Source organism: Sphaeramia orbicularis, chromosome 13, assembly GCF_902148855.1.
Source record: "Sphaeramia orbicularis chromosome 13, fSphaOr1.1, whole genome shotgun sequence".
In the NCBI taxonomy this organism is placed as follows: Eukaryota; Metazoa; Chordata; class Actinopteri; order Kurtiformes; family Apogonidae; genus Sphaeramia; species Sphaeramia orbicularis.
In genome coordinates, this window is record NC_043969.1 from 39,989,401 (window position 1) to 40,014,922 (window position 25,522).

At 35.2% G+C, this 25,522-nt stretch overlaps 1 protein-coding gene across 1 annotated transcript in view; it reads right to left on the reverse strand.

Annotated features, from left to right (window-relative positions):
• Positions 1-25,522, reverse strand: part of yap1 (Yes1 associated transcriptional regulator) — an 81,757-nt gene that overhangs the window by 17,416 nt on the left and 38,819 nt on the right. The window contains exon 5 of the mRNA XM_030153007.1: positions 2,213-2,370. Within this exon, the coding sequence (XP_030008867.1) occupies positions 2,213-2,370 (158 nt within the window). The remainder of the gene's footprint in view (positions 1-2,212; positions 2,371-25,522) is intronic.

Below are 25,522 nucleotides of genomic sequence, written 5' to 3' on the forward strand. Positions count from 1 at the left end.
ATCTCAGATACAAAACACACCATGTTTTCATTAAATACATTTGAGAAGCTTAACTTTTATCATTTTAAGTCGCAGCTTGTCATTCAGGCGTGACAGGTGGTTCTGAAGCCAGACCAGTTGAGAACCACTGATTTAAATAACGTGTTTATACGAAGAAGTGTTCAAGCGCTAAAGAGTCAGAAACCAATGTAAACTGTTAATACTAACATAGTGTTTTTCAACTGTGGGGTCATGACCCACCTGGAATTTCTAGTAATTGATTAAAAAAAAAAAAAATTACTAATAAAAAAACATTTTTAATACTGCAATATATATTTTATTATAATTACAACACCACACACTTTTCTTAATAAAAATCAAGTTCAAATAAAATGCAGGATATAATATCTGAGAGGGCATATGTGGATTGACCCGATCATGTGACCGCATATGTCGCAGTCAGAAAACCGGACCCCCATAGCCCTTTTAATTTAAATTAATTAATATAAATTCAAACTGATAGTAACTGATAAAAATAGATTATTATAAATATTACATTATTTAACTCGTTGTTGTATTGTGGCTACCTCTGCTGCTACTGCTGCCACAATAATACTAGCAAATTAGACAACTGGTATTATTATTATTATATATTTTTGTGTTGTTCTTATCATTATCATTATTACAATAATTATTATTTACCCCCTCACTCCCCCCTCTCTCTTTTTCACTTTCATTCCCCTCTCCCTCTTTTCCCTATCGCCCCTAATCTGTATTGTTTAGTTGCTCTTTACATTTATTATCTTTTTCATCATAATATGATGTTGTCATTGTTGTTGCTTGTCATTACTCTGTTGTTGTTGTTTTTGGTTTTTTTTATTTGTTTGATTTTCCTTTTGTTTATGTGTTGTTTTTCTCTCCACAATGTCATTTTAACTATCACTACAGGGTGGGGAAGCAAAATTTACAATATTTTGAGGCAGGGATTGAAAGACAGTGTATGACCAATTAGTTTATTCAAAGTCATGAGAATTTATTTGCCACAAGAAAATTGACATAATAGAAAATGTTTTTATTCTATGTGTCCTCCTTCTTTCTCAATAACTGCCTTCACACGCTTCCTGAAACTTGCACAAGTGTTCCTCAAATATTCGGGTGACAACTTCTCCCATTCTTCTTTAATAGTATCTTCCAGACTTTCTCCTAATAGTTTTGCTCATAGTCATTCTCTTCTTTCCATTATAAACAGTCTTTATGGACACTCCAACTATTTTTGAAATCTCCTTTGGTGTGACGAGTGCATTCCGCAAATCACACACTCTTTGACGTTTGCTTTCCTGATTACTCATATGGGCAAAAGTTTCTGAAAAGGTATGGATAATAGTGTTAGGTATGATTATGACATCAGTATATGTTTGGTTTCAAAATAATTGACGTAGTGCCTGCTGAGAAAAAACAACTAAATGTTCATTGTAAATTTTGCTTCCCCACTCTGTAATAAAGAAAAAAAGAAGAGAAAACTGGATCGAACAGAGAATAGAAAGATTTCGTCGTCCACCTGGCCCCGCTAATACATCTCCAACAGAAACTGAGAAGAAGACACCAAAAAGGTGCATTATATACGTTATATAAATGAACGTTTATTTGCGACATAGTATAGCAAACTATTACAATTTCATTTTAGCAAAAAAAGTCTGGGGTTGCCAGAAATTTGTAATGTTAAACTGTGACGAGCCAAAAAAGTTTGGGAACCACGTTACTAATAGAAAAGCAGGTTTGTCCCTGGTGTTGCTGTCATGCACCGGCGGTCTGTCAGTGTGAATGTCGGTGCATGTCCTCGCTTGTGTCACTTCCCACTCTGTGAACCTTAAACAGCCCGTGTGAATGGTACAGTAAACAAAGTCACCGGTGCCCTCATTCATAACCATAAAGCTCTCTTTCTGCTGTTATGACACGGCCCTGAGTAAACGACTGAACCCCGGCCACACCACCCACGTGTGGGCGGCGCTGTGACGCATCGCGCTTAGGAAGTGATAAAATTACCACGGATGACTCACGGGACTTCATTGCAGGGCGGCGTAACAATAAAGCCCCATCAAAGAGGACTGAGATTCACCACTATGAGTCACAAAAGGACGAGTATTGGACAGGTTTTATAAACATGGAGGAAAAGTCCAAAAGGTCCAGAGTTAATAATGAAGGGTCCGGGGGCAGGGGGTGGTGGTCTCCTCACCTGGGGTCTCTGCCGAAGCAGCTCCTGTTGCTTCAGTCTTATCCTTTCCTTCTCGATCTGCTGCAGTCGCATCTGGTTGACTCCACTGTGGGTGTTGGAGGAGAGCTGTCCTCCCTGCTTCACTGGAGCACTCTGGGTAATCCTCTGCTGGTTAAGGGCTGAAAAAAAAAAAAAAAAAAAAAAAAAAAAAAAATAGAATGCTGAGAAATGACCCAAATACCTCAGTCACACATAAAAAAAAAAAACAAAACAAAACTGACAAATATGGCTCAAACTCTTCAGATTTCAGCCAAATGTGAGACTTTTTATGACATTTAAGGACCATTATGGAAACAATTTAACCCATAAAGACTCAAACCTCCACCAATGACCAAAAGTAATACTGATATAAACTGTTTAACACCTGATGATCCACTAATCCTATCAATACATGTAAATAATACAGTTTGTCATCTTTTCATGGTCATCAGATATGGAAGCACCGGCATCTTCTGCAGCATGGATTCACCAGTAAAACCCATGGATCAATGACGATAGATGGAGATACTGGGTTTATGTTCAGTTAATGATAGATTTTGCTGAAAAACTCACTTTTTCTTCAGTTTTCATTGTTTGGATATGATAACCTTTAATTTAACTGAGTTTTCATGACCATCTAAATTAAATATAGGAAATTAAATGTAGGAAAATACATGATTTACAATTTTTAAAAAAGCCAAATATAGAGGATAATGTTATAATAAATGGTTCTCAATTGAATTTTTCTCTCTATTTAACCTTTCCTAAGTGATTTATCACCATTTATTATAATATTATACTCTGAATTTTGCATCTCTTCCAGTGAAAATCATGTATTTTCCTATGTGTCATTTAGTGATACTGTAGATGTTCATAAAATCTGAGAGTCAAATCAAAAATCAAATGTTATTGCATCAAGACAGAAAAACTGCAAAAAAAAAAAAAAAAAAAAGTGACTTTTTCAGACAAATCTATCATTAACTGAACATAAACTAAGTGTCTCCATCCACTGTCATTGATCCAACACCATGGGTTTTACTGGTGAATCAATGTTGTAGAAGATGACGGTGTTTCCATGGTAACTGCGGAGCCTCTGAACGTCCAAATGGGTCCAATCTGATAACCATGAAAAGATGACAAACTGTATTTTACACCAGTTTTTTACATGTATTGATAGGATTAATGGATCAACAGGTGTTCAGCAGTTTATATCAGTAGATGTTTTTGGTCGACGGTGGATGTTTGGGTCTTTCTGGTTTAAGAAAGGTGAAATAGAGAGAAAAATTCATGTGGGAACTGACATAAAAATAGCACTGGGTATTTATGGGTTAAGAGCCATTTCACATCCACACCAAAAAACCAGGAAAATTAGATCAGAGGAGAAATTCAAGTCCAGGAATTACTTAAAATTAACTTAATTTATCTGTTCTTGAACAAGGTGCAGCAGGTATCAGAGTCGTCATTTTCAACAAGTTTCAACCAGGCACCAAATGTTCTGCTCTTAAGCCAGGTCTCATTGAACTTGCACTTACTCATATTGGATGAAAGTGAAGTTAACAGGAAATAATTTGAACTTATTAAGTTCCAGAAGAAAGTGTTTTGTCTTGACATGTGAGCTGCATGTGCACCGACAGATTCTGACCACACAGTTAGGACTAGGTTTACACTTCTGTACTGGGACTTTGACTTTAGTGAAAGAGTTTCACACAGTATGGATGGATGAGTTAAAGCACAGTTTGTATTAGATTAATTAGAGAAGGTTGGAGAACCGGCTTGGGACTGAAAGGTTAATAATAATACCAAAGCACCCAAAGCGCTTTACATTATTGACCCATTATTCATTTGCTCTCACATTCTCCCTCTGGTGGTGGTAAACTACATCTGTAGCCAAAGCTGCCCTGGGACAGACTGACAGTAGCATGGCTGCCATTTTGCGCCTACAGCCCCTCCGACCACCACCAAACATTCATACACCAGTGTGGGTGGCACTGGAGTGTCTTGCCCAAGGACACAACGGACTGACTAGGACAGAGCGGGATTCGAACCGCCAACCCTTCGGTTATTGGACGACCCGCTCTACCAACTGAGCCATGGCCGCCCCAAGTTTCTGAGGTTTATTCCCCGGCTGATGTGCCCTTAAGCAAGTCACTAAACTCCCATTGTTCTCCCTGTGCACCTGACATGGCAGCCCAATGTTCCCAGTCTGCAGTGTCAGCGTTTCTTCAAGTTAAATTTAAGACTTTTCAAGACCTTTTTAAGGGTCAAAACATGGTATTCGAAATCTCTGACGGGACATTTTAGAGACAATTTGACAGATTAGTGTCGCTAAATGACTCACATTTTTAATTTTGAATTCATTTTTGCTTTAGTTGGACCATAAGGGATTATCCAAAATAAGGAGCTACTTTATATTGAAATAAATGTTGGAATGGCAATCAATTAAGGTTCGTTCTCTGACGGGACATTACTGTGTTTTGACCCTTAAGACGACTTGGAACAGAATTTCTCGCTCGTTTCAAAAAACATTCCCAAAGTCAGCCTTCTCAAGTGACGTGTGCGTGACTAACAGGTACACGTGTGTTGGGCTGAATGTTCTGTAATCATTTCTTACCATGGGCTGTAAAGTTAGCGATAATTGGTTCCTAATTTAAATATAAATTATTGGGTTGGAGGGTGACATGGTGGTGCAGTGGTTAGCACTCGTGCCTCACAGCAAGAAGGTCCTGGGTTCGATTCCAACACCGGTCGACGGGGGGTGGGACCTTTCTGTGTGGAGTTTGCAAGTTCTCCCCGTGTCTGCGTGGGTTCTCTCCGGGTACTCCGGCTTCAGACATGCACTAATAGGTTAATTGGTTAATCTAAATTGCCCATAGGTGTGAATGTGAGAGTGATTGTTTGTCTCTAAATGTTCAGCCCTGTGATGAACTGGCGACTTGTCCAGGGTGTACCCCGCCTTCGCCCCTATGTAGCTGGGATAGGCTCCAAGAGACCCCCGTGACCCTAGTGAGGATAAAGCGGGTTCAGAAAATGAATGAATTATTGGGTTGGAACGGGTGGAACCGAGCAGACTAACATTACTTTCTTTGCAGTTTGGACATTTAACAGAAACATTTAAACACAATACAGTCAACAAGTTTGTAACAACGTAGCTGAAGACCTACCAAATCAAATTTAATACCTTTTAAAGATTTTTTTAAGGTATTAAATGCAGATGTTTTTAAATTCAAGACTTTTAAGACCGCACAGGAACCCTGTTATAATAAAACAAGCTCCATTGTTGGGGGATGAGTATGGCCGACACCGTACCTGTTTGTCCTAAATGCGACCCGGCTGTTCAGACTGAAGTCACATTGCAAAATATCAGATACGTATTGGGTTTTAGACCACATATGAAAGTGGCCTGGGTCAGATTTGACAAAAATCTGATTTTTACTGTTTGAACTGTCTTTAACAGATTGGATACAGGTCATACACTACCAGTCAAAAGTTTGGACTCACCTGGTTTTTCTTTATTTTCATGACTGTTTACATCGTAGATTCTCATTGAAGGCATCAAAACTATGAATGAACTCATATGGAATTATGTAGTTAAAAAAAGCGTAACAACTCAAAGCATGTTTTATATTTTAGATTCTTCAAAACAGCCACATTTTGCTTTTATTACTGCTTTGCACATTCTTGGCATTCTCTCGATGAGCTTCATGAGGTAGTCACCTGAAATGTTCTCCAAAAGTTTTGAAGGAGTTCCCAGTGATGCTGAGCACTTGTTGGCTATCTGCAGTCCTTCTCATGCCATTTAAATGAGAAGGTGAGTCCAAACTTTTGATTGGTAGTGTATATGGGCAAAAAAATTTGGATTTGGGCCACATTTGCTCACAGTCTGAACGTGGCCTTTGTTGCATGTCACTTAGTTTCAGTTTATTTCAAATATGCAACAAAACAAAGTAATCCTACTTTAGTCCTTAGAAATAAAACTACTCATATTAAAGGGGTAATAGTAGTGACAGTCGTGGTTCATACACTGTATTTACACAAATTAACACCATCAGCTGATTAAAAGGCAGGTCTGTACGAAAGGCCGGCCCCAAAGGTCAAGGGAACACGCACATTTATGAAAAAAAATCTAACTTTCTCTTATCCTACTCTGTATGAACTCATTTGTTCTATGTATTGCTGTGATGTATAATAAATACTTGTGCTAAAAATATCTGAGCTGGTGTTGGCCCACAGACCCTATGTTTGACCCCTGTGGTTTAGATTATGGCTCAAAACAAGAATGATCAATACATTTTTGCCCTTACACATGCACATTTCAGCAGTATTAACCTGATAATCCAATTATATTTTCCTACTTGTTGAAGCTCTATTTAAGCCTGTATATTAAAATGATCTGTTTTTTTACGTTGGGACCTGCAGAAACCCACATACGCGGTATAACAAGACCGACAACTTGCGCGACTGGTCTACAAAAGGTAAAGGGAGTCGGATCCAGTGCAGCAGGTTGTGTGGAAAGGAAGTCCTGACACACTTTTTCTTCCGAGCGTCTCACACAGCCACTATTCCTGTAAGACCTGATCCCCTCCCACTCCCTGACTAAGACAGGCTTTGTTAGTTTTGTACATTGCATCAGTCATGACTTATCCTTTCATTGTGCGTTTTTTGTTTCCTTCAAAACAAATCGCAGATTATCCCGGTAGACTGACTGCCTCCTTATCCTGGCCTGATGGGTCCACTTGAGCCAGTTTAATGAATGCAATATGAGCATGTTGCGCAACTTATTTTAAATAGAAACACAGTGGATTTGGTCAATTTGGACGTTGTTTTTCTAAAATTCAAAGGTTTATTTTATTGTAAATTTACAAGATGCACAGAACATACAGAGAATTGAGTTTATGAGTTTAATATTGATGTGTAATTCAGTAAGAGTTCACTTTCGATTCGTAATACTATTATGAAATGGACAGTTTATTTTTTATATATAGACTATAGCATTCTTGTGTTTTGCCCAGGCTTAGTCAGAATTATTTTGACATGTATAAGATTTGCTAATCTGCCTTATGGGAGCTGACATGGGAATTTATGTTCAGTAAAAAAATAGGGTAAGGGGGCGGGAGTATATTTAGTCGCAGAAAAAAATGATCAGACCACCCCTTGTTTTCTTCAGTTTCTTGGTCATTTTAATGCCTGGTGTAACTAAAGGTACATTTGTTTGGATAAATATAATGAAAACAACAAAAACAGCTCATAATAGTTTAATTTCAGAGCTGATATCTATCCATTTTCCATGTTTTCTTGATAATAACCAAAATCACTTCAGTTCTTACATCAATATCTATGGCATTGTACTGACAAAAACAGTGCTTTTAGGCATTCCATGTTTTCTTTTCTGTCTGTTTTAGTCACATGATACACACAAGAGTTAGGACTGGCTTGCATAACCATTGTTTTTGGTGACTTTTGATGGTCTAATAATTTTTTTCCGCGACTACGTTGAACTTTAGCCCACTCCTTTTCGAATATGTTTTCTTTTTTATACTGATTTTTCTCGTACTGGTTTTAAAGGTTGATTTTCGAAATAATCAATCACTCGAAACACTGATAAGATGCGAAAAACGAAAAAACCAGATAACGACCGTTTCATTCGATTTGCTATTTTCAATGTAGTTAAGTTGTCTGACCCGGAAGTAGCCGTTACTAGGGAAAAAATGAACAAACGGAATTTTTCAAATTAACGAGATACTGTTTTCTACAAAAATTTAAATTCGGCTCTGATTCAGAAAAACAGAGCCGAATTAATTTTTTGTGTGAATGCAATACGCTTCCGTACGTATCAAACAGCTGCTAATTATAGCAAAATATTCCTCCAGTCCGGCCAAGATTCCGTTTGTTTATTTTTTTCCCTAGTAACGACTACTTCCGGGTCAGACAACTTAACTATATTGAAAATAGCAAAAATTTTTTCCATTTTTTTCCCCCCATTTTTCATTTGAGCACAAAATCGGGAAATGGAAAAACAAACTGCTATCAGTTTTTCATTCTGGTTTTGAAAATGAAAAACAAAAAAATTAGTCATTTTTTTTGTTTTTCGATTTTTGGTTTTAAATTGAAAAACAAATGAATGAATGATACACGGATTGTGTGTAAATACATGCATGTATGTTTACACTTAGAAAAAAAGGAAAGTAAATGGTAATTCTGTGATTGGAAGTGTCCTATTTTTGTTCAATAAAAAATATTCGGAGGGAAAAAAAAAGTAATACAGGAGTCATGTAATGCGTTACAATTCTGAGACAGTAATATCGTAAAGTAAGGAATTACTTTTAAACAACAGTAACAAGTAATCTGTACTGTACTACAGTTTGGAAGTAACTTGCACAACACTGGTTACTATAGGCACTGGCTGCATGTTTACAGTATCAGGACAAGCGCATATTACAAAACACAGCTGTTCGCCAGTGAAAACTTCATTCTTTTTTTTTCTTTTTTTGACTCCAGCAGGGGTGGATCTAATAAACATGAGTACGGAATTTTCCAAATTAATGAGATACTGTTTTCTGAAAAAATTTAAATACGGCTCTGATTCAGAAAAACGGAGCCGAATTAAATTTTTTGTGTGAATGCAATACGTATCAAACAGCTGCTAATTATAGCAAAATATTCCTCCAGTCCGGCCAAGATTCCGTTTGTTTATTTTTTTCCCTAGTAACGACTACTTCCGGGTCAGACAACTTAACTATATTGAAAATAGCAAAAAAATTTTTCCATTTTTTTTCCCCATTTTTCATTTGAGCACAAAATCGGGAAATGGAAAAACAAACCGCTATCAGTTTTTCATTCTGGTTTTGAAAATGAAAAACAAAAAAATTAGTCGTTTTTTTTGTTTTTCGATTTTTGGTTTTAAATTGAAAAACAAATGAATGAATGATACACGGATTGTGTGTAAATACATGCATGTATGTTTACACTTAGAAAAAAAGGAAAGTAAATGGTAATTCTGTGATTGGAAGTGTCCTATTTTTGTTCAATAAAAAATATTTGGAGGGAAAAAAAAGTAATACAGGAGTCATGTAATGCGTTACAATTCTGAGACAGTGATATCGTAAAGTAAGGAATTACTTTTAAACAACAGTAACAAGTAATCTGTACCGTACTACAGTTTGGAAGTAACTTGCACAACACTGGTTACTATAGGCACTGGCTGCATGTTTACAGTATCAGGACAAGCGCATATTACAAAACACAGCTGTTCACCAGTGAAAACTTCATTCTTGTCTTTTTTTTTTTTTTTTTTTTTTTAACTCCAGCAGGGGTGGATCTAATAAACATGAGTATGAAGCAGCTCTGCAATCTATGCATGCAAAGTAGGTCGCACATTTTATCACTGTAGTAAAGAAAGAGAAGCAATGCCGTGAGGGGTGTAACAGTAATGGAACCAATGAGGAGCCTTGTTTGCTTATGCGCTTCAAGCAGCAACCAAAACAAAGCCTTGTGACAGGGGGGGGACCATTTTCATGCGGGTCTGCTTCTGTCTGCAGCCCCGGCACCTTTCTCATCACCATTCAATCACTGTCTGTTTACACTATCACAGGAGCTGAATGAACCGCGGCTCAGGGCTCTCCATGGGAAGCTGCGGAGGCCCCGCCCTGCCCCGACTCCCATCACCCCATCCCCACCCCGACCCGACCCGACCCGTCCACGGAGACGCCTCCTCACTCCCTCCCACACACACATGAAGCCAGTGGAGCTGTGGGAGGGTGTGTTACTACTCTGTGCTTCTTATCTGTGGTTGATACCGAGGCCTTTTGTGGCTCCAGATCTCCAACACCATAGACCCATTAGCAAAGAGGCGCTAAACACAGGCTGCGTCCCATCTCTGACAAACAGGGATTAGAAAGTGAACAGACCAAGGAAAACATTTATGGGACGTGTCTGTTTGTGTCTTACAGGGTGGGGAAGCAAAATTGACAATATTTTGAGGCAGGGATTGAAAGAGTGTATGACCAATTAGTTTATTGAAAGTCATGAGAATTTATTTGCCACAAGAAAATGGACATAATAGAAAATGTTTTTATTCTATGTGTCCTCCTTCTTTCTCAATAACTGCCTTCACACGCTTCCTGAAACTTGCGCAAGTGTTCCTCAAATATTCGGGTGACAACTTCTCTCATTCTTCTTTAATAGTATCTTTAAGAAAGTCGACATTGCTGTGTGATGTTCTGTTGGTAGCATGTTCTAAAACGCCCCAAACAGCAGAATCCAGAGGGTTTAGATCTGGGCTAGAAGGCGGCCATAAACATGATTCCCAAAAATTGCTAAAGTTGGATTTGTTGCTGTTGTCCACAAGTGTTTTGGTGTTCTTGTGTAAGATTTTAACTTCAAATCATATTTTACTGCATTTCTAACGCTCTTGTTGTCTACCTCAAGTTCAGTTGCCATTTTTCTCATGGATTTGTTTGGATCCTTTAGGATTTTGGATTTGAGAGCTTTACGTACGTTTTTTGTTGCTTCCTCCACTTCCAGACTTTCTCGTAATAGTTTTGCTCATAGTCATTCTCTTCTTTACATTATAAACAGTCTTTATGGACACTCCAACTATTTTTGAAATCTCCTTTGGTGTGACGAGTGCATTCAGCAAATCACACACTCTTTGACGTTTACTTTCCTGATTACTCATATGGGCAAAAGTTTCTGAAAAGGTATGGATAATAGTGTTAGGTATGATTATGACATCAATATATGTTTGGTTTCAAAACAATTGACGTAGTGCCTGCTGAGAAAAAACAACTAAATGTTCATTGTAAATTTTGCTTCCCCACCCTGTAGTTTTCGCTGCATTTACAATTAACTGGATCATTCATACACAAAGTAAATGGTGAATATGTTTTAATGAGACACCCCCCCTCCACTGACTGAACAACCATCACCCCCCCCCAGGTCTAACAGTGCAATATTTACCCCACCTCAGTGTAATACCCACAACCCATGCACCTTTTTTTTCCCCTGAATCTTACCTTAAATATATCCAATATTGCCTGTAAACAGTTGCAGTTTTCTTCAATTTCTTGTTCATTTTAACCCTTTCATGCATGAATTATAAGAGCCTTAATCAAGAATTTTTTTTTTCCTGAGTGTTTTTATTCCTCTAGGCATAAAAAAAAAACGTGATTGAAATTATTTTATGAACCTATTTTTCATGGAGTTGCAAAAATGTCCACTCAGCTGGAAGCCATGCATTTAATTTTTGAAGCAAAGAAACTTATTTATTGATATACTGTGTGAAAACTATGAAATGAAACAAAATTTTTTATGCACATAATCTGATGTCTTTTCACATTTTAACATACACTAGTTTAACATACACTCAACACTAGCGGAAATATGCCAAATTTGCTTTTTTTTTTCTTTCACACAACATGTCAAAAGTTAAAAATTCTCTCAACAGTTTCATCTTATGTAGCGGTCACAGGTCAAATTTTCCACAAAAATTCTTATATGTGCTTCTGCTCTCGTTGCTGTTTTAATTGATTAATTTCAGCAAATGACCGACTCCCAGCACAATACAGACTTCAACATAAACTTCATGACCTCACACAAAATCTTACATATCAGATCATTAATCCTTTCATGCATGAATTGTGAGAACCTTAGCCAAGATTTTTTTCTTCAGTGTTTTTATTCCTCCTTATGCATGAAAAAAACAATGTGATCCGAGTTTTTTTTTTTCTATGGAGTTACATCAATATCCATGCATTTGATTTTTGAAGTAAAGAAACGTGTTTAAAACCCAATATCAGAAAGTGATATGAAAACAATGAAATAAAAACATTTTTAATGCTGCTAATCTGATGTCTTCTCACATTTTAACATATTCTAATGCCAGCAATTACTCACTTCATGGAGATAATATGCAAAAAAAAACAACCTTCTCGTCTAACAAATAACAATTGATTTACACTCAAACATGTTAGTGCAGATCAAGTTTATGAAGAACAGCAAAGTTACAGTAATGGTATGAATTGCAGTGTATGGGATGATGCACGAGTGTCCACTGTGTTGGCTGATATGGAACTAAAACAACAAAATCCATGACTATACAAGAGAGCAGCTGGAGAATAGCTAGTGACCACTATGTATGAAAGGGTTAATGCCTGGTACAACTAAAGGTACATTTGTTTGGACAAATATAATGATAACAACAAAAATAGCTCATAGTAGTTTAATTTCAGACCATTTTTCATGTTTTCTTGATAATAACCAAAATCACTTCAGTTCTTACATCAATATCTATGGTATTGTACTGACAAAAACAGTGCTTTTAGGCATTCCATGTTTTCTTTTCTGTCTGTTTTAGTCACATGATACACACAGGAGTTAGTACTTGATTACATAACTATTGTTTATTGATGACTTTTGATGGTCTAACAATTTTTTCCATGACTGTATATCCTTATTGCTGTACGTATTTCTTATCTGTAGTATAGAGTTAGTAGTAGTTAGTAGTTTTTGTGGTACTTTAGTAATATATATATATTTAATGTTTTATCTTGTAGCTACGAACATTTTTCAGTATTTTGTGTGATTTTTTTTTAACTAATAATTTTTGCTGCAAAACAAATGTTAATTTTTCCTATGACAGTGAAAATAAAGATCTATTCTATTCTATTCTATTCTATTCTATTCTATTCTATTCTATTCTATTCTATTCAATGTTGTAGCTAGAGTTGTCCATATGACAAAAAAATAAAATCTAGCTTTTTTTTCAGTTATCTAGGATTTTTAATTTTAACTACCAAAACATGAACAAAAAATACCATTTCTTCATTAAAACACGTCAAACTTATTACAAAGCATAAATGTCTGCAGAAACACTTTCGCTGTTAATATATTACATCAAATTAACAGGTTGCACAACATCACCTTCCTAAAATAATTGGACAAAAATGACCTTTTTTTGCCTAAAATCATCAAATACTCAATTTCTGGTTACGTTTTTGTATGTTTCCTGAAAAACCTGAAAAAAATTATGCAATTATTTTAAAAAGTGATGATGATGAAGCAAGAAATGTCCCCAGAGGAGTAAACTCAGTTTCGCAATGATTTTTCATAAAACAAAAGCTCAATATATTTCCCAGTCAGACTAGTAATGGCGTTGGGGAGTAACTAGTTTCATCAAATAGCATTAAATTACAGTAAATGTGAGGTAGGACTCATCATAAGCAAAAAGTTTTGCAATGTCTGCTAACTTTACAGAGTTCAACTGCACAACTTTTCACCAGGATGAATAAATATGAGCAGATTAAACCTGTTTTAGTGTCTCTACATTGGCTACCATTTGTTATATGATTGATTTTACCATTTTTTTTTATTACTTTAGCTCTTTCTGTATGTGATCTCTCATCCTCGGGCAGTGGTTTTTCATCTGCACCAGCGTCCAGGTTCAAAACTAAACCTGATGAAGCCTTTGACGTTTTGGGCCCAAATCTCTGGAACGACCTGCTCGAGGAAATCAGGCCGTCTGAGTTTTTAAGCCTCTTCTCGACGGGTAATTTTACTGGAAAGCATATTCAGGTTTTATCCAAGCTGGTTGTTTACCTTATTTTTTCTCACCCTGTGCTGTTTTCTCGTTTTGTATTTTATCAGTTTCTTCATAAAGCATGTTGAAGAGGGCTTTAAAAAATTAAGATTATTATCATATTATAAAATACATATCTAAATTACTGTCACTTAACATAATATTGGTGATTACAGGATTGCATCTCAGAGCTTATATGCAAATGTAGGAGTCGACCAAGATGTTATTGGACACGAAACTGAACATTATTTTCCAAAAAGGGCTGAAACATGTGCTGTAAAGTCAATAATTTATGGAGTTTTCATCCTAAACATCCAAGTTAACAACTGTTTAACCCTATAACACCAAACGTATCATATTTGACACATGAGTTTTGAAGCCCTCTACATGATCAGTGTGATACATTCTGTCTTAAAAAACCTGATGTATACAATTAGATACATGCAATACACAGATGATCCACCAGGGGGGAGGAATTCATTCACCAGAGGCTTTTACAGTGACACAAGACTGTCATTAAAGAAGGACGAAGAACTTTGGCAATTCTGAAAAGGAATTACCTTATTATTATCAATTTGTTAGACATGTTTGTGTTATATTATGTTCTTGTTTGTTCAAAAATAATAATGTTTGAGCATTGAGACCCGATGTATCAAATATGATACAATATTGAAACTCATACATGGAAATTAATATTTGAAAAAACATTTTTTTGGTTGTTCAGAAGGACCAATAAAGGCTCCGGTTTCAAAGAACTGGAATTTTCTGTCAATGATTTAATGGTTCAGGTTTTACGGGGTTAAAACTTGTCAAAAAAACTAAATATAAATAGCCTCATTACTTGGTCAAAGTACTTAAAATACTAGAACTTTACAGCCTATTACATTTCAAGTATACTACAAACAAAAAGTTAAGGATAGTTTAAAATTTTTGGGCTATTTTTTTCAGTTGGGATTCTTGCACAGCGCTTTTTACATTCTTGTGTGTGAATTGAAACACATTTTTTTTAAATGGCCAGACATAGGTTATTTACAAATAGCAAAAATGACAAAAAAAGACAAAAAAAAAGAAATATCCTTAACTTTTTGTTTGTAGTGTATAACCATTCCCACACTGGTTATTAGCAGCACAATGACTCATAATAAAGCACTAAATAATGGCTTATTCTAAATAACTTCTCTGCTCCATAGTGTAGGTAGTGTACAACCACAACAATAGTCATTCTTGAACACCACTGAATAAATACAGTCTATTCTTTTGCAACAAAAGTGTTACAGTGTCCAAATAAGTCAGCGTTCACAAATGATGAGTTCATTTTGTTCCATAATAAAAGACCAGATTTATGAATTTATCGCTGTTAAGGGAGGATAGTTACTCTTATACTTGGCATAACACGTTTACATTAATACATTTATCTTTTTGCTGCAGAATCATGTACATTCATGTCTTATATTCAGGGTGTTTGCTCTTTATCCAAATAAAAATTCCAGACTTTTTCAAAACTACAATTTTTTTCCCCCAAGACCTTGACTTTATGTACTTTTATACTTGCTCGTCTACTTTTTTGGTTGAGATTGTACCTGTTGTGTGTAGTAGAAAAGGTAATTTTAATAAATATAGAAATGAATGAATGTATAATTTGCAGTAAATTATGCTTTACTGACAGTTTTCAAAACCTGAAAATCGCAAAAGTTTCACTAGAATCATTCCAGTACTGACCAATTAGCAAAATCATATTACGTTTTTTTTTTTTTTTTTATATGCTTTCCTCATGTATTTCTTATCTTATCTATCAACTATGAGATAAACTTTTTTCCATACTTTATTAAGACTTTTGGGTCCGATCAAGCGGTAACACGCGCACATTTCGTGTACATGTAAGCATGATTCAAGCTTAAGTTAAGATTTTTTTTGTTTAATTCAAGCAAAAAAAAAAAAATCTGCCAATGGAACAAGTGAAAATTATCTTGGTATGATTTCTTGAAATAAGATTTTCAAGATCTATTGTCTAAAAAAGTTCTTATATCTCACTGAAAAGTTACTCTTCAGGTGATTATGTTTTATTACCTCCGCCAAGGAGGTTATGTTTTTGCCAGGGTTTGTTTGTTTGTTTGTTTGTTTGTCTGTTTGTCTGTCCGTTAGTGTGCAACATAACTCAAAAAGTTATGGACAGATTTTGATGAAATTTTCAGGGTTTGTTGGAAATGGGATAAGGAAGAAATGATTAAATTTTGGTGGTGATCGGGGGTGGGGGGGGCCCATTTCCAACAAACCCTGAAAATTTCATCAAAATCTGTCCATAACTTTTTGAGTTATGTTGCACACTAACGGACAGACAAACAGACAGACAAACAAACCCTGGCAAAAACATAACCTCCTTGGCCCACGGGGGGGCCCACTGATCAGCCTTGGCGGAGGTCTGCGCTCTCCGAGTGCTTCTAGTTTTAAGTGTGATGAGATATTTGGACTAGAAATGAGAAAAATACACTTGGTAAGATTTGGATTTTTTCCAGTGAAAACAGTGGCACAGAGAAACAGACCATAACACAAGCCCATAAAACAGTGGTTTCCAACCTTTTTTGACTCGTGACCCCATTTTAACATCACAAATTTCTGGCGACCCCAGACATTCAAAACAGAAACTTTTTTTTTTGCTGAAATTAATTTGTTTTTGATCATGTAATAGTTTGCTATACTATGCTGCAAATAAACGTTACTTTTAGTCAACATTTAGTCTATATAATGTACATTATTATGGACAGAGGCAGAAAAGCAAAGTGTAGATTACTGCACAAAGTGAGAATTTTATTTTCCTTGGTCAGGATATGTACAGTCAGTCCAGCTTGCATTTACAAGGCTGACAATTAATACTGAACAAACAAAAACTCAAACTATGAATTATGAAAGAGCTGCAGCATCTGAAACTGACCACAATGAACATTTGAAAGATAAACAGAACCACAGTGCTTCAATTTCAGCTTCACAGTTTGTCATGTCGTATATATTGTGATTGTCTCTCTCAACTAACCATATTTTTTTTCATTTTTATCAATTACTAGAAATTTCAGGTGACGTGGGATCCTGACCCCAAGGTTGAAAAACACTGCCATAAAACATCAACCTGTTCTCCTGTACTGAAAAAAAAAAAAAAAAAAAAGGTTTAACCACAGTGATGGAGTGACTTATTTTATAATGTACTACATCATCATCCTTACATTTCACAGCGTGGGAATGAAATCAACACTGATTACAGTCACTGGGTGTATTGTTTAGATCTGGGAACACTCGCCGTTTCATCATGTTTCCTGATTATTTTGAGTTGCAGTGTTACGTCTGATAGGAATACAAAATGAAACTATGAAAAGTTCCAGCTGAGTTTCAGTGGAGTCCAACACTCCCTCGCAGACCACAAACAATGAGCCTATCGAAGCAGGGGATTGTGGGTGAAGGACAGGTTCAGTTCAGGGCCAGATAGCGATAGCGCTGGAAGGAGGCCGAGGTGTGTGTGGTTGGAGTCAGCGGCGCATACGGGCGGTGATAGCTGGTGGGCCGAGCAGATAAGAGACAACTTAATGCTGTCTGCCTTTTGTCTTCTTCACGCACCCCTGCAACACAACCAGCCTGCACAACACAACACAAGCCCCTTATCAGGCCATCGCGCCGGCAGCCATATTACACCGCAACATCACCTGGGGAAGGTAGAGCCGAGGGCGTGTCAACGGTGGGAAACTCGACGTGACCAGGACACGGCACCTTTGAAGGGTTGGTCAATATTTGGCTCTTGTCGATTGAAGAAGAAAAAAAAAAAGGGCTATTGGGAACGTGCTGTGTTCGCAGTTAAATAAGAAAAAGCGAGGGTCATTCTGGATGTGATGGTAAAGTCTGAACACAGTCTGTGTCAACATGCACGAAAAAAGGAATAAGTATCGAGAAATACCAACATCTGAGTTTATATCAACATATTAACATTTTGAAGTACGGCGTTAGAAAAAAAAAGTTCTTAATTTTGCGAAAGCTGTTTTTATACATAAGCTAAGTTCCATGAGATGTTATTTAGGAACTTTTTTTTTCATTTACACATATCATTAATGACAAAATTTTTGTAATACCAGGTGATTTCATGTATAGAATGTGTTTAAACCACAAGAATGTTGTTAATTCTCATATATGGCAAGCAATAGCACGATCGCTTAAGTTAAATTTTAAGGTTTTTAGCAAGAAGAACCTTTTTCTGTAAACATAGTATTTACAACTGGATATGTGAGAAAGTTAACAAGAAAAATTTTTTTAAAAAGGGCTATTGGGAACGTGCTGTGTTCAGTTAAATAAGAAAAAGCGAGGGTCATTCTGGATGTGATGGTAAAGTCTGAACACAGTCTGTGTTAATATGCACAAAAAAAAAGGAATAAGTATCGAGAAATACCAACATCTGAGTTTATATCAACATATTAAAATCTTGAAGTATGGTATTAGAAAAAAAGTTTTTAATTTTGCGAAAACTGTTTTTATACATAGGCTAAGTTCCATGAGATGTTATTTAGGAACTTTTTTTTCCATTTACACATATCATTAATGACAAAATTTTTGTAATACCAGGTGATTTCATGTATAGAATGTGTTTAAACCACAAGAATGTTGTTAATTCTCATATATGGCAAGCAATAACATGATCGCTTAAGTTAAATTTTTTGAGGTTTTTAGCAAGAAGAACCTTTTTCTGTAAACATAGTATTTACAACTGGATATGTGAGAAAGTTAACTAGAAAATTTTTTTTTAAAAAGGGCTATTGGGAACGTGCTGTGTTCGCAGTTAAATAAGAAAAAGCGAGGGTCATTCTGGATGTGATGGTAAAGTCTGAACACAGTCTGTGTCAACATGCACGAAAAAAAGGAATAAGTATCGAGAAATACCAACATCTGAGTGTATATCAACATATTAACATTTTGAAGTACGGCGTTAGAAAAAAAAGTTCTTAATTTTGCGAAAGCTGTTTTTATACATAAGCTAAGTTCCATGACATGTTATTTAGGAACTTTTTTTTACATTTACACAAATCATTAATGACAAAATTTTTGTAATACCAGGTGATTTCATGTATAGAATGTGTTTAAACCACAAGAATGTTGTTAATTCTTATATATGGCAAGCAATAGCATGATCGCTTAAGTTAAATTTTTTGAGGTTTTTAGCAAAGAAGAACATTTTTCTGTAAACATAGTAAGTAAAATGGTAAATGGACTGAACTTATATAGCGCATTTTATACACCTTAATGGTGCCCGAAGCGCTTTACAATTCCTCACATTCACCCATTCACATACACATTCATACACCAGTAGACGGCTGCTGCCATGCAAGGCGCTGCCAGGCTCTACTGGGAGCAATTTAGGGTTTAGTGTCTTGCCCAAGGACACTTCGACGTATGGACAGTCGGAGCCAGGGTTCGAACCGCCGACCCTTCGGTCAAAGGACGACCCGCTCTACCAACTGAGCCACAGCGAAAAAAGCAGCAAAAAAAAAAGGTCCACTGGGAACGTGCTGTGTTCGCAGTTAAATAAGAAAAAGCGAGGGTCATGCTGGATCTGATCGAAGTGTTTTATCTGGTAAAGTCTGAACACAGTCTGTCAACATGCACGAAAATAATAAGGAAGGAATAAGTATCGAGAAATACCAACATCTGAGTTTATATCAACATATTAACATTTTGAAGTACGGCGTTAGAAAAAAAAGTTCTTAATTTTGCGAAAGCTGTTTTTATACATAAGCTAAGTTCCATGAGATGTTATTTAGGAACTTTTTTTTTCATTTACACATATCATTAATGGCGAAATTTTTGTAATACCAGGTGATTTCATGTATAGAATGTGTTTAAACCACAAGAATGTTGTTAATTCTCATACATGGCAAGCAATAGCATGATCGCTTAAGTTAAATTTTAAGGTTTTTAGCAAAGAAGAACATTTTTCTGTAAACATAGTAAGTACAACTGGATATGTGAGAAAGTTAGCTAAAAAAAAAAAAGGTCCACTGTAAACGTGTTGTGTTTGCAGTTAAATAAGAAAAACCAAGGGTCATTCTGGATATGATCGAAGTGTTTTATCTGGTAAAGTCTGAACACAGTCACAGTCATGTGTCAACATGCATGAAAAAAAGGAATAAGTATCGAGAAATACCAACATCTGTGTTTATATCAACATATTAACATTTTGAAGTACGGCATTCGAAAAAAAAAAGCTGTTAATTTAGCGAAAACTGCTTTTATATATAGGCTAAATTTCAAGAGATGTTATTTAGAAACTTTTATTTTTTTTCATTTACACGTCATTAGTGACGACATTTTTGTAATACCAGGTGATTTCATGTATACAACGTATTTGAACCACAAGAATGTTATTAACTCTCATGTATTGCAAGCAATAGCATGATTGTTTAAGTTAAAATTTAAGGTTTTTAGCAAAGAAGAACATTTTTCAGCAAACACATTAAGTTCAACTGGATATGTGAGAAAGTTAGCAAAAAAAAGGGCCATTGGGAACGTGTTGTGTTCACAGTTGAATAAGAAAAACCGAGGGTCATGCTGGATGTGATTGAAATGTTTTATCTGGTGAAGTCTGAACACAGTCTGTGTCAACATGCACAAAAAAAAAGGAATAAGTATCGAGAAATACCAACATCTGTGTTTATATCAACATATTAACATTTTGAAGTACAGTGTTAGAAAAAAAAGTTCTTAATTTTGCAAAAACTGCTTTTATACATAGGCTAAGTTCCATGAGATGTTATTTAGGAACTTTTTTTTTAGATCCCCTTTGAATTATCATTTACACAAATCATTAGCCTAATAGCATGAATTTTATGGTTTTTAGCAAAGAAGAACATTTTTCTGCAAACATAATAAGTACGACTGGAAATGTGAGAAAGTTAGCAAAAAAAAAAAAAGACGCAACAATTGCATAACAAATAACAGTGACTTAGGTCAAATCTGAATAATATATTTAGCCAAAGTATGACTTAGCCATTTCTGCTATATGAGGCTAACAATATGTTTGTCAGTTTAACCCATTAAGCCTTGGACCATTTGTTTCTAGTGGGAACAATTTCAATGTAACACAAAACAATGGATTAGCCAACAGCAGAGGCTTCATTCATATAAAACCAGTATAACGAGTATTAAACCGAGGCTAACTCTGCTTCTAAGCTAACAACCTTATAACAGCGTGTACAGTCACTTCCATCTAGAAGATTTGGTTGTTTTTTTCCACCAAAAATCCTTAAGCTAACACCTGAATTAAAGCCTCCAACACAAACTAACAAGCTAACATTACAGAGCAAATTAAGCCTTTATTTGAAGTTCTAACATAGCAAACATTTAATTTATGACTGATCACCTGCTTCCAGAAGAAACAGCTGGTTTTATTTCAGGTTCTACTTCTTCTACTGTTTATTTAAACCATGTTTAAAATACTAACCAATACTGCCAACGACTGATGATACTAGATAACACAACCAGTTCCATCTACATGTTTTATTTTAGTGACATTTGACACATTTGCTAAAAATAGAAACCTAGCTAATGTAGGATAGTTATGTTGGGAATTAACTTAACAAAACACAAGTTAAAGTCATTTTATTAAACTATTCAGACGAAGCTAAGGCCCAAATAAAGAATAAACAACAACAGTTTCAGACTTCATTAGGAGTGTGTATTGGCAAGAATCTGGCGATACGATACAAATCACAATACTAGGATTACGACACGATACATCACGATATATCATGATACTGTTTAAAAGGCAATTTTTTGTTTGTTTCTTTTTTTTTATGATTATTTCCTTGAAGACTTGAATTACACCAGAAATATGCACAAATTCTAAATACATTTTTATTTGATCAGAACAATAGTTTAGTTTTATTTAGTTTTGACTTTTTTTTCTCTAATTCAGTTAGTTTTAATTCGCTTTTAGAGCAGGTTTGCTAGTTTTTATTCGTCTTCATTTTTTTTCTAAATGCTAAGTTTTAGTTTAGTTTTAATTTCAGTTTTGTCGTATCTTTTATCTTCCTCGCGTTCGTATTCAAATAAATCCCGTACAGGACTTTGCTGTCTTACAACTTTAGTCTCCATGTTTCCAGGTAGAGTGGGGATGAGAAGACGACTAAACGACAAGTGAGGAGAAGTGACGAACTGTGAAGCGTCGTATGGTGCTACTAGCCAAAATTGCTAGAGCAAAATAAATCGCTTTCATATCAATCCGTCGTTGACAAAAATGCAAACTAAGGGAATTTTATCCATAATTTTTATATGTTTTAGTTAGTTTTGTAAACACACAATACAGTTTCAGTTAGTTATGGTTTTTTCTCTTTTAATTATAGTTTTTATTTATTTCAGTTAACGAAAATGTTTTTACAATTCTAGTTTTCATCATTTCGTTAGTCTTCCTTAATGATAATAACCTTGGATCAGGACAGGATCTAATGCTATATCATAAAATGCATCTGTGTTAAAACTTAAATTATGTTTTACAGACATTCCAGTTTAAGATCCTGCTGAAATGTTCATATTCTATTAGTTCACAACTAACATAATAACATTATTTTTGTGCAATCCCAACAAAGGAACTAATATTACTTAATAAAACAGTGTTAAATAATAAGAAATAAAATATAAACAAAAAAGAAAAACAAAAAAAAACCAACCTAAAATTAACCTCCGCTCTATCTGGATTTGAATAAATACCTAAAAATATCGATACAGTACTTTTTAATATTGATACAGTATTGTGAAATGAAATATCGAGTTATATTGCAAAACCGATATTTTCTTATACCCCTACTCTTCAGTAGGGCTGCATATCAGCAAGAATCTGGCGATGCAATACAAATCATAATACTAGAGTCACGATACAATATATCATGATATATCACGATACTGTTAAAAAGGCAATTTTCAATTGTTTTGTTTGGTTTTTTTTTTACATTTTTTAAAGATTTTTAAGATTTTTATTATTTGTATTATCATTTACTCATTTTACATTCATTTATTCATATATATTTTAAAGATTTTTTTCCTAGAAATACGCATACATACTAAACACATTTTTATTTGATCACAACAGGATCTAATGCTATATCATAAAATGCATCTGTGTTAAAACTTAAATTATGTTTTACAGACATTCCAGTTTAAGATCCTGCTCAAATGTTCATATTCTATTAGTTCAGAACTAACATCAGAACATTATTTTTGTGCAATCCCAACAAAGGAACTAATATTATTTAATAAAACAGTGTTAAATAATAAGAAATAAAATATAAACAAAAAAGAAAGACAAAAAAAACCCTAAAATTAACCTCCGCTCTATCTGGATTTGAATAAATACCTAAAAATATCGATACAGTACTTTTTAATATTGATACAGTATTGTGAAATGAAATATCAAGTTATATTGCAGAACCGATATTTTCTTATACCCCTACTCTTCAGTAGGGCTTGCGTATCAGCAAGAATCTGGCGATGCAATACAAATCATAATACTAGAGTCACGATACGATATATCGTGATATATCACGATATATCACGATACTGTAAAAAAAGGCAATTTTCAATTGTTTTTTTTTTTTAACAGTTTTTAAAGATTTTTAAGATTTTTATTATTTGTATTATCATTTATTCATTTTACATTCATTTCTTCATATATATTTTAAAGATTTTTTTCCTAGAAATACGCATACATACTAAACACATTTTTATTTGATCACAGCAGGATCTAATGCTATATCACAAAATGTTCCTGTGTTAAAACTTAAATTATGTTTTACAGACATTCCAGTTTAAGATCCTGCTCAAATGTTCATATTCTATTAGTTCAGAACTAACATCAGAACATTAGTTTAGTTCAGTCCCAACAAGGGAACTAACATCTGCCTCTCAGACGGTAAAAAGTGCTTTTGGGATGCTTCAAATAATCATGATTTAATAAAACAGTGTTAAATTATAATAAATAAGATAAAAATAAAGAAAACCAAAAGACAAAAAAATTAACCTCCTCCATATCTTCATTTGAATAAATATCTAAAAATATCGATACAGTATTTTTTAATATCAATACAATATTGTGAAATGAAATATCACGATATATTGCAGAACCGATATTTTCTTACACCCCTACTCTTCATACACTATTTCATAATGTGAAGCAAAACAAATGTCTTTATGTCTCAATTCAAAGCCAAGAACTTAACTTCCTGAAGATGTTTTTTATGCCCGTGTAACCTCCTGGTATGTTTTTCCTCGCTGTTTCTCCAGACTAGTATGAACCAAAACAACATTTCCACGGGGGCCGGCCACCTTTTGAACTCCGCTACAGTGCCCTCATGGCTTGTTCGCTGCTCACCACTTCATTGGATCTTAAAGAGGATGCATGCTTATCCCGTCGGCATTTTCTCTCTGTTCCTGCGTCCCCCCCCCCCCCCCTTTCCCTCGCCTTTACCTCGCCTCTCCCTTCAACCCCCCTCCCTCCTCCCCCTCCTCCTCCTCCTTCCCCTCTCACATTGGAGTTCTTTGACTGAAAAGGTCTGGAACAGATTAAGAGTTGGACCACAGAATAAAGAGGCCTGGCACAGATTCAAGTCTGTCTGGAGCGGGAGCAGAATGGGGCCGAGCCTTCGCTGGGCCTCATGCAGGGGAAAGCCAGCCGGCAACAACCCCTCAGTTAAAGGCGCTCTGCTGCTTTTTCTCCTCAAAGCTCAAATTAGCCTCCATTATCAAAGCAGCTGGCTTATGATTGGAGACCTACATATCAGCAACAGGCGGATTTCTGCAGCACAGGAACTAGTTTCTCTGCAGAAGTCTGAAAACGAGGCTGAATTTTATGTGGAGTATTTACATAACTCTGGCCCCTTTTTCTACTAGACTCCCTGGAACTTTTATTTCCAGGAATTTATTTACCTGGATGAAAGAATTCCTGGTAATCTGTGTGTTTTGCTTTTCCACCACACCTCAAAGTTCCTGGAAATAGTTTTTTTTTTTGTTTTGTTTTGGGTTTTTTTTTTTGGTCATTGTTATAATTGTCCATAAAACTCAATTAAGATTTAAATTCCAAAAAAAGGAAAGAATTCCTGGTAATCTCCATGTTTTGCTTTTCCACCACACCTCAAAGTTCCTGGAAATAGTTTTTTTTTTTTTTTTGGTTATTGTTATAATTGTCCATAAAACTCTATAAAGATTGAAGTTACAAAAAAAAAGGAAGAATTCCTGGTAATCTCTATGTTTTGCCTTTCCACCATACCTCAAAGTTCCTGGAAATATTTTTTATTTTGTTTTTTATGTTTATTTATTTATTTATTTTTGTTATTGTTATAATTGTCCATAAAACACAATAAAGTTTTAAGTTCCAAAAAAAAGAATTCCTGGTAATCTCTGTTTTGCTTTTCCACCACACCTCAAAGTTCCTGAATTTTTTTTTGGTTTTTGGGTGGGGGGGCTTGTTTTGTTTTTTTGTTTTTTTTTTAAAAATTTGGTTATTGTTATAATTGTCCATAAATTGAAATAAAGATTTCAGTTACAAAAAAAAAACAAAAAAAGAGAGAATTCCTGGTAGTCTACATGTTTTGCTTTTCCACCACACTTCAAAGTTTCTGGAAATTGTTTTTTTTTTTTTTTGTTATTGTTATACTCATGGTAAAAAAAGGAAACGGACTGAACTCATATAGTGCATTTTCTAC